The sequence below is a fragment of the Pinus tabuliformis genome, chromosome 1_2, assembly GCF_031772625.1.
Source record: "Pinus tabuliformis cultivar Carrire ecotype Pingquan chromosome 1_2, CPIR1, whole genome shotgun sequence".
Lineage (NCBI taxonomy): Eukaryota > Viridiplantae > Streptophyta > Pinopsida > Pinales > Pinaceae > Pinus > Pinus tabuliformis.
Genome location: NC_142298.1, coordinates 785,513,637 through 785,530,537, shown reverse-complemented (window position 1 = coordinate 785,530,537; position 16,901 = coordinate 785,513,637). Strand labels below are relative to the sequence as shown.

The 16,901-nt window shown below is 37.1% G+C and overlaps 1 protein-coding gene across 1 annotated transcript; it reads right to left on the bottom strand.

The window, feature by feature from the left end:
• Positions 1–10,474: 10,474 nt before the first annotated feature.
• On the bottom strand, positions 10,475–13,247 carry LOC149208222 (G-type lectin S-receptor-like serine/threonine-protein kinase SD2-5). Its single transcript, XM_089395965.1, has one exon. It carries the CDS (start codon positions 13,244–13,246, stop codon positions 10,760–10,762), a length of 2,487 nt encoding a protein of 828 aa, XP_089252091.1. The 5' UTR covers position 13,247; the 3' UTR covers positions 10,475–10,759.
• Between the last annotated feature and the right edge of the window lie 3,654 nt (positions 13,248–16,901).

The following is a 16,901-nucleotide window of genomic DNA, read 5'->3' as shown; positions in this document are numbered from 1 at the left end:
TAATGTTCAACAGATAACTTTGCACCTACAGGAATAGGAACCTTCACCGGTTTACTAGCTTGCATATTAAACCTCTGCAATATTGTCTCGACATACTTCCTCTGGTTTAACCAGAGCTTCCTCTTTGTCCGATCTCTTTTAATTTCCATGCCCAAAATATAGTTTGCAGCACCAAGATCTTTCATGTCGAATTTGGAGGACAAATGGGTCTTCAAATCCTGGATAATTTCTTTGTCATTTCCAACCAGCAACATATCATCCACATAGAAGACTAGATAAATAACACAGTCACCAATTAATTTAAAATATACACAGTGATATGCTTTGCTTCTGGTGAAGCCAAGTCCCCGTATAAATGTATCAAATTTATGATACCACATCCTTGGTGACTGTTTTAACCCATACAGAGAATTCTTTAACTTGCATACCAGTTCTTTCTTACCCTTCACCGCAAAACCTTCAAGTTGCTTCATGTAGATCTCCTCTTCCAGATCCCCATGAAGAAATGTTGTCTTCACATCCATTTGTTCTACCTCAAAATCAAAAGCAGCAGTAACAGATAGAAGTAATATAATAGAAGCTACCTTGGCAACAGGAGAAAAAATATCACCAAAATCAATTCCCAGAACTTGGGAATAACCTTTTGCTACCAACCGAGCTTTGTATTTCTCCACCTTTCCTTCCGCATTTGTCTTCTTCTTGAACACCCATTTGTTGCCAATGGGTTTCCTTCCAGCCGGCAACTCCAACAGATCCCATGCCTCATTTATTTCTGAAAATTTATTTCTAGCTATTTATTTATGAAATTTTTGTACAGAAATTTTTAGATCTGCTCTGCAAACTCTCGGCCCAAAACTCAAAACTTTGAAATCTACTCTCAATATATTGTTCCTGCTTGATCACCTGTGCTTTGATACCATGTAGAATTTTTCTACCAATCAGCTAGCTCCGATACCATGTAGAAATTTCACCTGTAGAACAAATCAATATATGCAATGTCCTAAAGCATAATACTTGTTCTACTTCTACAAAACATTAAGCGGAAGCATAATCGAATTCATGAGCAACATCAAGTAGAAACATGCATAACTGATCAAGAGAAATAATCACACATAACACAAGATATATCTAGGGGAAAGCACCAACATAAAACCACAACCATGTATTATCAATCAAGTGGAAATCCTCTTCACAATACAAAAAGAATTAGCTCTCAAGCTATTCAGTTCTTAATGAACTATGAAGATATGAAGATATGTCTCATGAACCAACCAAGCCCTGTTTATATAGGCTTTCCCTATGGTCCTTACGTAGTTTGCTTAGGAAATAATAGCAAAAGCATATGCTATTAATTCCAACATACCAAAAACAACCAATGGTCCAACTACATATTCCTTGAGAACACTAGTTCCTCAACCATGCAAAAACTACTTACTATAAATCGTTAAGCATCTAATAGTACATTGTCCCACATCTGATTTCAACTGGGTCTCTAACAGAACTGACATGCAACAGCTATCCATGAGTGAATCCTTAGTTATCTAAAATAATAGTTGTCACATGCATGCAAGCATTAACAAACTATATTTTACTATTTTAACAACTTGTTAAAATAATCTAACTGGACTTGACTAGATAGAACTAAGTCAGCTGATTCTCTCATTATAGAACTCATGCTTATTCCCTCAATTAGTGGAGGAAACTCATGTGCATGCTCACAAAGACTTCAAATTCGAATTCCCTTAATTAATTAACTCAACTGAATTAATTAATTAATATTTCAAACTACTGTTAAGACCAAAATTAATTTTACTTCCTATAGATAGACTAGGACTGCTATAAATAGGAAGGGACCCAGAAATGCTATTTTTAGAACTTTCTATTTTTTACAGTTTCACCTCTCACCCAATGTGGCCAATGACTTCACTGTCCAAACTGCTATTTTTAGACATGATATTTTAGGAGTCCTATTTTTAGCACATTCTAAATTTAACATTTCTTGTTGCACATTTTTCAACACTCCCTCTCAACAAGAAAGGCTTCCTCTCGAACCCGATCCTGTAACTATGGAATGTTCTGCATGCAACACATCTACCCAGTCCACTTGCTCCAACAACACTTGGAACAAAAACACTCCCCACTGACCACTCTGTTGGGCTAGGGACATACTCTGATGCTGAAGCTCTACCTGCTGCTGACAAGTGCTCCCTCTCTGACATCTGCGCTACTGCAATATCTCCATGCATCTCGCACTATTTCACACCTCTCTGTGCCACCTAGCACTGTGCAAAACACTTGTGCCTCTCGCATTGCTGCAGCCTGCTAGCTATGCGCTGTCCTAGGATTCCTTGCACTGTATCTCTCTCTGTCGCTTCATTCGCATCTGTCTCTACCCAATCAGTCAGTTCCTGCTACTCCACATCGGGGCTCCTGTAGCAAGGTCTCATCCAAGAGTTTGGGTACCTCAAGGATCTTGCCCCTCATCCTTGGGACGATCACTCTATATCGCCCCACCTCCTACTTGGAGGTATGGCTGCATGTGATCCCTCAGCCCACTTGGCTTGAAGTTTCCCCCTACTGGAGGTCTCTGCATGAGTAGATGTCTCTACTCAATCTCCACTTAGCTTCCCCTGTTGTGGCTGCTCCATAACCTCCCGAAGCTGCTGCACCAGTCGTGGCTCCTCCACAATTGTCTGAGACTTCTTCTGGCTATGCATGTTGAGAGGTAATTTACTCTCCCTCTCAACCACCAAGTATGTAACCTTTGCCTTGCTCCTCAAGGCTTTGCATGCATCTTGTACCTCAAGTACACACAGGTTCTTGGCTAGCACACCAATCTATTTCCACTTTCCCACCGTCACGAAATTTTCTAGAAAAAGAGCTGATTTTAAATCAGCGATATCTCCCTCATCTGAACTCCGATTCAGCCAAATTTTTTTTTATTTTGGGTATTTTTCCGCAAGGAATCCAAAATTGTTATTTATTTATGAAAATTTTGTACAAAAATTTTTATATCTTCTTTGCAAACTCTCGACCCAAAACTCAAAACTTTGAAATCTCCTCGCAGTATATTGTTCTTGCTTGATCACCTGTGCTCTGATACCATGTAGAATTTTGTAGAATTTTTCTACAAATCAGCTAGCTCTGATACCATGTAGAATTTTTCTACAAATTAGCTAGCTCCGATACCATGTAGAAATTTCACCTGTAGAACAAATCGATATATGCAATGTCCTAAAGCATAATACTTGTTCTACTTCTACAAAACATTAAGCGGAAGCATAATCGAATTCATGAGCAACATCAAGTAGAAACATGCATAACTAATCAAGAGAAATAATCACACATAACACAATATATATCCAGGGGAAAGCACCAGCATAAAACACCAACCATGTATTATCAATCAAGTGGAAATCCTCTTCACAATACAAAAAGAATTAGCTCTCAAGCTATTCAGTTCTCAATGAACTATGAAGATATGAAGATATGTCTCATGAACCAACCAAGCCATGTTTATATAGGCTTTCCCTATGGTCCTTACGTAGTTTGCTTAGGAAATAATAGCAAAAGCATATGCTATTAATTCCAACATACCAAAAACAACCAATGGTCCAACTACGTATTCCTTGAGAACGCTAGTTCCTCAACCATGCAAAAACTACTTACTAAAAATAATTAGGCATCTGATAGTACACTGTCCCACATCTGATCTCAATTGGGTCTCTAACAGAACTGACATGCAATAGTTATCCATGAGTGAATCCTCAGTTATCTAAAATAACAGTTGTCACATGCATGCAAGCATTAACAAACTATATTTTATTATTGTAACAACTTGTTAAAATAATCTAACTGGACTTGACTAGATAGAACTAAGTCAACTGATTATCTCATTATAGAACTCATGTTTATTCCCTTAATCAGTGGAGGAAACTCATGTGCATGCTCACAAAGACTTCAAATTCGAATTTCCTTAATTATTTCAAACCACTGTTAAGACCAAAATTAATTTTACTTCTTATAGATAGACTAGGGACTGTTATAAATAGGAAGGGACCCAAAAATGTTATTTTTAGAACTTTCTATTTTTAGTAGTTTCACCTCTCACCCAATGTGGCCAATGAACTCACTAGCAAAATTGCTATTTTTAGACATGTTATTTTTAGGAGTCCTATTTTTAGCACATTCTAAATTTAACATTTCTTGTTGCACATTTTTCAACAAAACTGATCATCTCACACATGGAGTTTGTGGCTCTTCATTTTCTGATTCCTCCTCTGTTGTAGAGTCTGAATCTTCTTCCTTAAGCTCAAACTATATCTTCTCAGGTTCCTTTGGTTGGACTTCATGTTTAATAACATCTTTCACCTCTCTGAACACCACATCTTGGCTGTACACAACCTTCCTTGTTACTGGGTTCCAAAGCTTATAACCCTTTAAACCATCCTTATACTCAATAAAGATGCACTTTTCAGATTTACTATCCAACTTTGTTCTTTTCTCCTTTGGAACATGTACATATGCATCACATCCAAATACCCTCAGATGTGAAAGAGAGGGTTTATTACCAATCCATACCTCTTGTGGAGTCTTATCCTCCAACGCTGATGAAGGTGATCTGTTGACCAAGTAACATACAGTCTCCACCGCCTCTGCCCAGAATTCTTGTCCTAACCCGGCACCACTGAGCATGCTCCTTGCCCTTTCCATCAACGTCTTGTTCATTCTTTCCACAACTCCATTTTGCTGAGGTGTATATGGAGTAGTCTTCTGCCGTGCTAGAACACACTTCTTACAGAATTCTTCAAATTCCTTGCTACAAAACTCTCCACCATTATCTATCCTCAACACCTTTATCTTCTTCTTTGTATGGTTTTCCACCATAGCCTTAAATTCTTTAAACCTGTCAAAGACTTCAGATTTATTCTTAAGGAAATATATCCATGTATTCCTTGAGAAGTCATCTATAAATGATACATAGTACATAGACTTACCTAGTGATGGAACCTTCACAGGTCCAACCACATCACTGTGCACAAGTTCTAATATATGTTTCGCCCTCTTACCACCAGAGGGAAACTCACCTGATTTTGCTTCCAATATACACAATTTTCACAAAAATCAAAATCCATAGAGCTATTACTCGTACCTTCTACCATACCTTTACCATGAAGTATTCGAAGGCCCTTCTCTCCAATATGTCTAAGCCTTTGATGCCACAGTGTTGGGCTGCTAATTTGTCATTATTATTATCACTTTTTGACACCTATTTTACCCATTTCTACCATTCTTTATCATGATATTTATCATAATTTATCATATAATTCTTTTATAATTATTTATGCTCTTATGGATAAATACTAAGTTTTCTCCCTTATTTTTAATAAATTGATGATTATCATGCATGATTTTACCAATGATGGTTTATTAATGGATTTTTTGTAACATCACTCATGATTTTAGCCTCCAAGATATTTTCCAGATTGCAAATTTGATTTCCAACTCACAATTAAATATTCCAACTTAGAAATTCGCTGGAATAAGAAGTGACGGTTTTGCATTGGACGTTTTAGACAAATGAAGGAGAATCTGGAAAATCCAAAACATGGGTTTTGTCCAGAACGGACCGAATTAGTTTTGTATTGGGTAGTTTTCTAAAATTTGGTCTGTATTAAGAGAAACAGAAGGTTCTTCGAAGATGATTTTCTTAGATTTATTGTTGCGGCTGTTTTCCAAATTCTTCTAGTTGCAAGACCAAAGTCGACTTGTTCCTACTGAATGTTGATGGAAAGATCTTTCAGATGTGATCTTTCAGATCAATTTGTTTTGTATACTCCAAATTTGTAATGGAAATCATTTTGTAATCAGCTTTGTTGTAACTTCCATTTGCTCTCTGTGTATTTAAATGAAAATAGAGATCAAAAAGAGGAGGATAATATGGGGAGAATTGGAGAACAGGGGAGAGAATAGAGAGGAAAAAACTTCTCGCCTTTTTACTTCAATTGTAATTTTAATATACAGAGCGTTATTCTGAAAGACATCGTGTTGTAATGACATTTGGATATGATGAATAATACATAATTCATGTTGTTGTTCATTGGCGATATTCTGAAGTAGTTAAGCAGTAATCACTGGCGGCTTGGGCCCGGTCACTGGTGGATTTCGTTGCTGCTCCCTGTGTTATATTTTTACTTTTCTTTTACTGCAAGTTTAATCATTTTGTTTTACAACTTTACGATTGATTTACTTTCATCAGTGTGGAGTTTGTGTATTCATTTCATTAATTCTTAATTCTGTCAATTGATTTCATTTATTTATGTTGTGGAGTGATTAATCATTAGATGAGAATTATTTCTTATTCATTAAAAAGACAGAATTATTTTTTGAGTAGTTTAGATTCAGCTGAAAGAGCTCTGTTATTGCTACGGTGCACTCGGTTGATGTAATTGCAATTAGAATCTCTTGATTGAGATTGAGTCTTGGTTTTGATTAAGATTGAGTTTTGATGCTTAGATAGATTACTTTCCTTGAAGTTCCAAGCTTGAGATTTATGGTTTGATCCATTTACTCTTGTATTGAATTTAATAAATTATATTAAAACATTACTCTCTATAGATATAACGATTTCCATCACTTGCACATATTGTGTACACTCTTGAAACAAAAGGATTTACCCAGGTTGATAATTAATGTGAGGTAATTAGGAGTTCTAAAAGACACCTTATATGCACCCAACACACATCATGGTCTTCGCTCTAGAGACCACTAGATTTTCTTCTCCACTTTCAGGAACCACAGAGCTGTTGCATCCATCAACAACATAGCTACCTTGCAGCTTGTATAGAGTTCCAATCCAAACTCCCCACATCAATACGAGTGCTCCCCGAACCATCATGCAGGTATCCTTCTCGAACACTATTTTTACACCTGCATCATCCAGTGTTCTTACAGAAATCAGATTTCTGGCCAATGCAGGAATATGCAGAACACCCGGAAGTGTTCTAACCCTTCCACCTTGCAACTTCAACTTTACTTTTCCGCAACCAACGATTCTAGCCTTCCTGTCATCCCCCAAGAAGACATCACCACCATCATATTTCTCATATTCACAAAACCACTCTCTATGGGGAGTGAAGTGAAAGCATACACCTGAGTAAATCAACCATGCCTCATGATATACATGCGTACTTGAAGAAGCCAAGTACACATCCCCACCTTCATCTGAGGTGGTTTTCGCCTCTGCAGAAGGAGCATCATCAGATCCCTTTCCTTTATCAAGAGCTTTAGATTTACAGTCCCTTTTGTAGTGCCCTTTCTGCATTTCCAGCACACCACCTTTATAGGTTTTCCTGGAGATTTAGATCTCCCACTCGATGACTTATTTTTGTTTCTGTTCTGGGACCGTCCTTGTACAGACAAGACATCACCATTCTGTCTCTCCATATTTTTCCGTCTCATCTCCTCCGTCAGTAAGGATGAAACTATTTCATCAAACTGCAAGGCAGTTGTATTGCTACCTACTGCAATAACCAGACTATCCCACGAATCTAGTAGAGAACACAACAAACTGATGCACTTATCTTTATCTGAAATTTTAATATCAACAGATAATAACTGACTTACCACAGTATTAAATGCGTTCAGATGCTCTGTCGTCGAGTCTCCATCTTTCATCCTCAGGTTATATAGCTTTTTCCATAGGAACAGTTTATTCACCAGAGACTTAGATTGGTACAAAGTCCCTAACTTGTCCCACAAAGCCTTCGCCGTAGCTTCCCTTGATACATTCAGCAATACTGAATCTGAGACACACAATCATATTGTGCTCTTTGCCTTTCGATGCAACTTCTTCCATTCTTCATCGGACACTCCCGTTGGTTTAGTACTTGGATCTACCGTGATTCACTGATCTTTATCCACCAACAGATCCTCCATCTTGAGTTTCCATAACTCAAAACTCTGACCATTAAATTTCTCGATCTGTATCTTTCCACTTCTCACCATCTTATTTCACCACCAAAATTGATCCTACAGATCTCCCATTGAATAGGGTCTACCACAGGCCCGAACGAAACCCCTTAGTGACAAAGGTGTCCCCTTGAAGCCAAAACAGATCTGATACCAAATGTAGGTTTTAACCCCATACAGAAATTACCTGCATATGAATTCTAAAACATAGAAAATAAAAAATGCGAGAGCATGACACATAAAACACATATACACGGAGATTTTCCCCTGGATCCCAAAACTAGGCTACCAGCTTGATTTTTCATTATGTTCCTTTGAATGTTACAATACATATTTATATGTGCTGAAGCATCCAATACCATGGACCGAAAATCACCGCGTTGAAAACCATGGACCGAAAACCATCGCGTCCAAAACCATGTGCGAAAAATCATGCACAAAACCATAGGTAGGTCGGCCCAACCTAATATAGGGTCCAAAAACAAAATTTTCCCCCTCAAACTCCCTGTGATCACCCCCCCCCCTCCTCTACGCAATCGACACAACGAAAGGGGGGCTCCGCCCCCCTTTTAACCTCCCGGTTAACTACGTCAGCTAGTCGTGGAAAGAATATAACATAACCCAACATGTTCATGGATTGTGGTGATTGTAGCTTACACTGCTAATGGGATTTCTCATGAGCCCATGGATCTCTTTTATCAAATGAAGAGAATAAAATTCCATCCTAATGAGTTCACCTTTTCTACTGTTATCCTGGAAATTGTGAACTTGGGAGCTCTGGCATAACGTATGGAGATTCATTGAGAAATAATCACTTGTGGGCTTTCAAGTTGATGTTGTTTTGATGGATGCTCTAATAGATTTATAAGCAAAATGTGGGACAATAGAGATTGCATGTGAATTGTTTAACGAAACACCTCAACAAGATGATGTTTCTTGGATAGTTATGATTGTAATGTATGCACAAAATGTGTTGGAGGAGGGGTCATTCAAGATTTTCAAACAAATGCAATTGGAGGGGCACATTTGCTACTATACTCTATGCTTGTGTTAACCTTGCAGATCTAGAACAAGGTATAGCCATACATAGAGAACTAATTAAAATGGAATTAATTTTGATATGTTTGTGGAGAGTGCTCTTATATGCAAGTTAAAGTAGGGCTTCATTGGATGTTTAATCATGACAGTGCATGGATTCATTATTAAAACATGTCAACCAAATTGCTTTTTGAGAAAAACTTTTTCACTTCTTTTTATCATCAAAATGGTTTTCAGACTTTGTTTTACTTTAAGTTAAGAGGAGTTAGGTGACTATAAATGGAAGATGACATTTATGTATTAAATGGATTTTAAAAAAAATGAAGGTGAGTCATAACATTGTATCCCACTATAATTTAAAAATGATGAAATTTATTTTTCAACATATGTACTTTGCATTATATTTGGTGTTCCCTTTGCCAACTTTGGGATGTGCTAATAATATTTATACAATTAATCACATGATCTCATAGGGAAGGATTGATGATGGAAGTTACTTTTGGAGAAATTAAAACTATCCTAAGGGGTGTCCAAGCTCAACTAAGTTTCGCACAATCCTAGTGATAGCATTTTGCTAAAGGGTGAATTGTTTTTGTATCCAACATTGGAGCTAGCCCCAGCCTAGGCTCCACCTAGTTGTGAAGAAGGAAAATACACATAGATAAACTAATAAACTTATACTATATCTTCCTTATTTGCATAATTTGATACTTTAGACATTTCTTTATATTCATTCCACTATGTTGTATTACAAAATTATTCTTAAAATTATAAAATAATAAATTCTATTTTTTAAATTCTTTTATTTATTTAATAAATTATAATGTGTTATAAAATTTGCTTACAAACCAAATTTATAATATATATATATATTTTATTTGTGTAGAGAATTCAAAAATAGTTACTAGTGTGAGAGAATTTGTCTTTATAAATTTTCAATAAAAATGAAGTATTATAAAGGAAGAGGGTTGTATATTTCTAGTTTTTATATTGGTATTTAAAAATTGTTAATAAATTATAAAATTCTCTTAATAACTCGTAAAAATGTGTTTCATAATAAAATATTTAAGACTATTAAGTTTACTTTGATTTTGAACCTTTTATCTTTTTGATTTTAAACATATGGCTTTTAGAAAGAAACACATACTATTAATTATCTTAATTATTAAGTCCACTCAATATATATATATCTATATATATATATATATTACTATCAACTTTTTTTAAAACATATTTTATTATCTATTTTATTAAATATTTAAGAATTTGTTTAAAATTTAATTGGAAAATACGTTATATTCCGAACAAACCTTTTTTTAATAAATAGACCCATATAGTTAAATTAAATTAAAATTACATCTAGAAAAATATTAAATTATAATTTTTAATTTAAAAAATAATAATAAATAATTTCAAAGCACCCTTTATTAAACTTTATTGAAGAAACGTGAAACAAAACGCAAACTTCATACAACACAAGTCTTATATTCACATGAGAAATTTAAACGTTGCTACACTCATAAAACTTAACAATGCGTTTCCCAGTACATGTGGATAATCCCCTCACCGATAATGTTATTCTATTTTCTATATAAAAAAATCCCAATGACGACAAAATCTTCTGAGCGCTGACGAGTATCAAAGTCGGTTGTCGTGGCACCATCTCGTGCCGGCTGCCTGCCGGATCTTCAACCAACCCACGTGACTTACCGTCTTCAGCCGAGAGATCGAACAAGAAATCACGACACCGCTAATTCTGAGCATCCCGATTTCCGGCCGAAACCGCAGTGATCCAGATCTGTCGTTGCCTTGAAAGAGCAGATTGCAGAGAAGCCATGGGTGGTTCGTGAATTTGGATGTGGCCTTCTAGCATTCGGCTCACAGCACTGGCCGCTGGTCTCCTGGCAGGATCTTCTTGTATGCACCAAAGTGCCACCATCACAACTTTTCTCGGTTCATCCTCTTCTGGGACTCCATCTACCAAACGAGGATCCACGATTTCCATTAATTTCCCCTCCTGAAACCTCCGAATGGTCGCGGCAGGAAGATAACAGTCTTCTGCTGGAGCTGAGAGGTCCACGCATCGCCGCCCGGATACGAGCTCCAGCAACACGATGCCCAAGCTGTAAACGTCGCTCTTGCTGCCGACTCCTGTCTCCATTAGCCATTCAGGCGCCAGGTAGCCTGGCGTGCCTCTCATCCGTGTCAGAACTCGGCTATGCTCATCAGTCCGGTCAATGAGCTTCGACAGACCGAAGTCTGATAATTTAGCCCTGAACTTGTCGTCGAGGAGAATGTTCTCGGGTTTCACATCGAAATGCACAATACATTCGCGGCATTCTTCGTGTAAGAACGCCATCCCACGGGCTGCGTCCACTGCGATGCTCATCCGGGTACCCCAACTCAGAAGCTTTTTGTCGTCTGTGGAGAAAAGCCAGCCATCCAGAGAGCGGTTGGCCATGTATTCATAGACGAGCAGGTGGTGGGATTCTTCGGCGCAGAATCCCCGAAGTTGGACGAGGTTGACATGGCTCAGGCTTCCCAGACTGGCAATCTCCCTTCTAAACTCGTCGTAACCCTGGGAAGCCTCTTCCAGTTGCTTCACGCCAACCATGATTCCGTCTCTCAGGATTCCCTCATACACTGACCCGAACCCGCCGCTTCCCAGCTTCCGACTGAAGCCGTCCGTGATTTCCTTCAGTTCGTCGAAGGTGAATCTGGGAGGCAGAACCGACAGCGTGTTCAAGAAACCATCGTCGATTTTTGCTGCCGCCGCCTTTGTTGTCTGCCCCTTTTTTCGCAGAAGGCCAAAGAGAATTAATAAGACAATGAGGATGAACAACAGAGCGCCCCCTATGCTGACCCCGACAATGTTCCCGGGCCGCTTCCAGAAACGAGATCCGTGACCTTCCGGTTGGGGTGATTCATACATGACCTTGATGTACCCTAACTGCGTTTGATCTGATACGGTTTTCATAGACAGAAGCTCTTCGTAATGAAAGCAGGAGCCAGAGGATTGCCAGTAGAACGCAGCTACGCAAGAGCAGTTGGACAAACAGAGCCTCTTGCATTCATCAAGGCTTACTTGAAGCGGATCTAAATACCTGCTAGGAAAATAATCGATTCCTCGCACCTCGACTAATGTATGACTGGAATTGCATCTTAGTTCCTGTTTAGGCTTGCAACCCGAGGACGCCAGATCCGGGTGCGAGAAATAAGACGACTCCGGGGCCGGGCAGGTGCACCGTGCTCCAGGATTCACACAAATACCGTAAGGGCCGCAGTAGTTGGGAAGGCGGCAGATATCATTAAAGAAATCCACGAAGAAATCGCTCTCCACTTTCAATCTGGACTGCGTTTGCAAATACAGCTTTATGTTCCCGTCGGGCTCCATTCTGATATATCGAAATCCTTTGCTGGAACCATCGGAGAGTCTAAGAGAGAACCCATACGGATTGCCTCCCGTTTCTCTTATGCACTCTCGTGTAGTATTTCCATCTTGCCGGTACTCGAGCAACAGGCCGTCGTCGGAGAAGGCGATAATGGTGCGATTACAGCTGGAGTTGTAAAAGCTGGCATACGCCTCTCGGGCGGATTTCCTGAGCGTGTTGAACTCCAGAATACCGTAGGGGAAAAACTGCGGCGCCATGGCGAAAAAACCGCCCCCGCCGGGCAACACCCCGGCCATGTAAATGCTCTCCGAAGTATTCGAAGCAGATACGCTGGACACCAGAAACGTGCCGGCCCTCAAACGTTGGCTTGGCAGTACCGTATCAGTGGGATGATCGAAACTCTGCCAGAGAACCCCGCCGCTTCCATTGTATATCAAGAGATTGCCCTTGGGACTGAGCATCATGCGCGAAGCGCCTGTAACGTTTGCAGACCAAATGACGAACCCATCTCTTTCTCCGTTTTTCAGCACCAAATTTCCCTCTCTGCTGACAACCAGGTTCGCATTACTTGACACTGGCCTGTTCCTATTGGCACACCAGACGGTCGTTTCGTTGTAGTGAATATAAACAATTGCCAGTAGAAAAGAGTTTGCATTCAGTGAACGGAATTTAAGGGCGAATTCGCCTCCCTCGCTCTCGAGGATTGATTGAGATGAATTAGTGGCTGCAACCGCTATGGGATTTGTAGAAAAAAGGAGGCTAATCTCATGGTTTGCAGCAGAGAGGGTATAGAGTAAAGTAGAGCAGAGGAGAAAGAGCGGGCCGTTGCTCCGAAAATTTGCCATGAATGAATTACTTGTTAAGAACAATAAATGCATTACAAGATCCCTACATATATAAATACAATAATTGTGATGCAATAGATAAGAATACAATAAATGTGATGCAATATTACCCGTAGGAGAATAATGGTGGCCCAATAATTATCACCGTCGTTGACTCATTTGTCTGTAGCGGAGACTGGAGCGAGTCTTGACTTATCCATCTGTGTGCAACTTGACAGTAGGCACAGACAATGCTGAACTGAACGCTGGTTGGTCGATGCATAATTGAGTGGTGAGGAAATATATAGGTAGTTGGGTAGTGCAAGTGGATTCCGCCGCCACGCGAACAACTATTTGAGAGACTTCTACGCCCACTTGCATTCGAATGATTCGAAATTTCTATAATTTATGCTGGGTCTTCCTTGACTTATCATGCATAATTGAGATATTTGGTGTATCGATTATATAGAAAATGGTTATTTGGTACAAAACAATGTGTATAAATTTTAATTTAAACATGAAAATGATTATTTGGTAGAAAAGAAGTGTATAAATTTTAATTTAAACCTGAGATTCAGCTTTTGATTTGATTTGGTGCCTGCCTCCTTGGAATTCAATTCGATTCTTTGAATTAATTTAATTAATGAATTTAAATTGTGAATGAAATTTATTAATTTAATTAATGAATTAAAATGGTGAATAAAATTTATTTAGTTTAAAATGAAATGGGGTAATATAATTTTAATAAAGAATGTAATTTTTTGTTATTTAAAATATATTTTTGAATATATAAATGGATTTAGCATTATGAAATTTTTTTGGGACATTTGAATTTTATAGATTAAATAATTTAAATTTAAATTTTTAAAAATCTCTACTAAATTTTAGTTGAAATTAACTAGGAAAAATTTTTGAAAATCTTATTTCATTTAAACTAGAATAGTAAATGATTCTAAAAATAAAATGATTAAATAAAATAAAATATAATAATTTTATTTTATTTAAATGATTTTCAAGATCCTATGAATCTCATTAAGTTTCAAAATTATGGTTGAAGATGAGTTAGTAATGTGAGGGAAATTGCTTTTATAAATTGTTAAGGAAAATAGGCATTGTAAAGAAATGGAGTTAGAGATATATATCTATAATCCTTGTATCAAGCTATAGAAATTTATTTTCTAAATAATTAATGAAAATATTCATAAAATACAATTTTCAAAATCCTAAAAACATGTATGATGTTGTTAGCTGAAAGCTCTAGTAATATATGATAAGCAATATCTTTTAGATGTGAGAAACATATTTATAATATTGGAACAAACTCTGATGTAAAAATTAACATATTTATAAAAAATGTTATTAAAAGTTGGTAGTCATAATATTGGGTAAAAATAGGAAATTTATTTTATTTAGAAGGATGTCCAGATAAGAGACTACTAATATTCAAAATTTGGAAAATATAAAAAAATTATCAATATTTTTTAATATCTATACATATATGATGGACAAAATAAGTGATCTATCCTAAACATTTCTTCAATTGTTATTAATAATTATTTTGAAAATACCTTAAATTAATTATATATGTGTTAGATTATTCATGTTACTTTCAAGAACACTATACAAACAATTATCATTTGCTATTGGTTTGTCACTTGGGCAACTAAACCAATAATATAAGTTTAAAGTTTTGTGATAATTAATTATATTTCTAATGATAAATTGTCAAAAAAAAAGACATATGACTAGTAGAGAAGTTAAACTCTAAAGTAACAAACATGCTAGTGACATTGACATCAAATAAGTCTTGCTTAAAGTGATTGGTTCACTTGAACTTCATTTAGCCTGAGAATCCACCTGAACTAATGGTCGTGGCTCATTGTCATTGTTAAAAGAGGAAAAATCTAGATTTGTTAAGTTATTGGAAACGATAGTGACCTTCTTATTGAGTTTGTCAACTTTGTCCGTCAATTTTGTCATACAGATAACTAATTCTTGTTGGGCATCAGCTATGTCAACAAGAACTATGCCCATGCAAGTCTTCATATGCCAATATACATTGATGATGTGCATATAAGAAGTGGTTCTAGCTCTAGTGGAGTTCCCCACATCTTGAATTCAATCCCTAGTTTGTTGGTCAACTTGTCTATCCAAAATATAACATATTGATTTCCTAACCCACTCCTATACATCCAAAATATCCGGAAGTGGTTCTAGCTCTAGTGGAGTTCCCCACATCTTGAATTCGATCCCTAGTTTGTCGGTCAACTTGTCTATCCAATATATAATGTCTTGATTTCCTAACCTGCCCCTATACATCCGAAATATCCTTTTCGACCGCTACAGGTATGATATCCATGTAATTATCCATTGCTTCTTACACTACTACCTGGGCTTGGGTTTGTTGGGCAAAAGGACTATGGTCAGAGGCACAAGAATGACCTCATCATCCTTTCTTTCCACTTCACAGAGGAGGAGAGAGTAGATATTTGGCCATAGATTCAAATCTTAGGTTAGGAGGGTGAAAGAGAAAGAAAATATCGTGCAACTGGGAGGGGAGAAGGACATTATAGAGTCGGGGTAGGAAAACAAAGATTAAAATAGGAAAAAGCTCAAAGAACCAACGATAGGAATATCAAACATATAGAGATGGAACAAAGCTAACTTAGGGCTAAAGAGGGGAGGGAGGGTAGAAAGGTAGTATGAATAATAGAAAATCTGAGAATTCATTGGGCAAAAATGAACATATGCCCCAAATTTAACACCGCTGAAGATTCTCTAGTGTCGTGGAAAAACAACATACATTGCGCCTCTCGTTTGTTTCTCTTGTTTGCAATGCTTAGTGTTTTTTTCTACCCCATTAGCTTCTCAAAACTAAGTTTTGTTCACTATTTGTACTTACAAAAAAGGACTTGCCCTAACATATTTCTTAGGGATTTAGTCAAGTCATCCTTCCATGGCCTTTCAATCATGATTATTGCCCCATATTGGTGGACATTGGACATTGTATTTACTTTATGTCGAGAGAATTCCTTTTACACATTCTTATGTTTAAACATTTCATTAAGCTAAGTTTGAGTTCTAATCATGCATCAAACACTATTTTTACCTCATTTTGGTTGAAGGAGCTCACTATTACCCTCCATCCAATGAATATATTCTAATCGAGCATGACCATCTAATGAATTTATTCATATCAACCATGACACGTCTTTCTCTAGGTGCTTGATTAATATGTTTAGTACCCTAGTTGTCACTTGTTCATCAATAGTTTACTTTGTATCTAGTACATCATTCATCCTTGAATGATTGGTTCCTTCCAATGTTTGAGTTTAACTCATTTATTTGCACTATATAAGATAATACAAGTACCTTGACCCCCACTTTCATTGTTCATGGATGAGCTTTCCTATAGAAATGATGATTTCCATCATTGACTACTAACCAAATAGTTTCTCCAATTCTTAAATACAACTCAGTATCACATTATAGAGAATCGTATTAAGTAATGTTACTATTTCAAATTTAGTAAAAGAACATGGACATTTGTTGCCCTTTTCTTGCTTGTATTTAAGCTCCTTATATCTTGAGATCCCTTATAATTTTAAATCTGATTTTTTATAATTTCATTTAGCAACATTACACCATTGATTATGAAAGATGTAATGTTGCACTT

What these genes read in the sequence shown, in the direction of transcription:
- LOC149208222 (XM_089395965.1), bottom strand. Translation starts at nt 13,246, where the DNA reads ATGGCAAATTTTCGGAGCAACGGCCCGCTCTTTCTCCTCTGCTCTACT.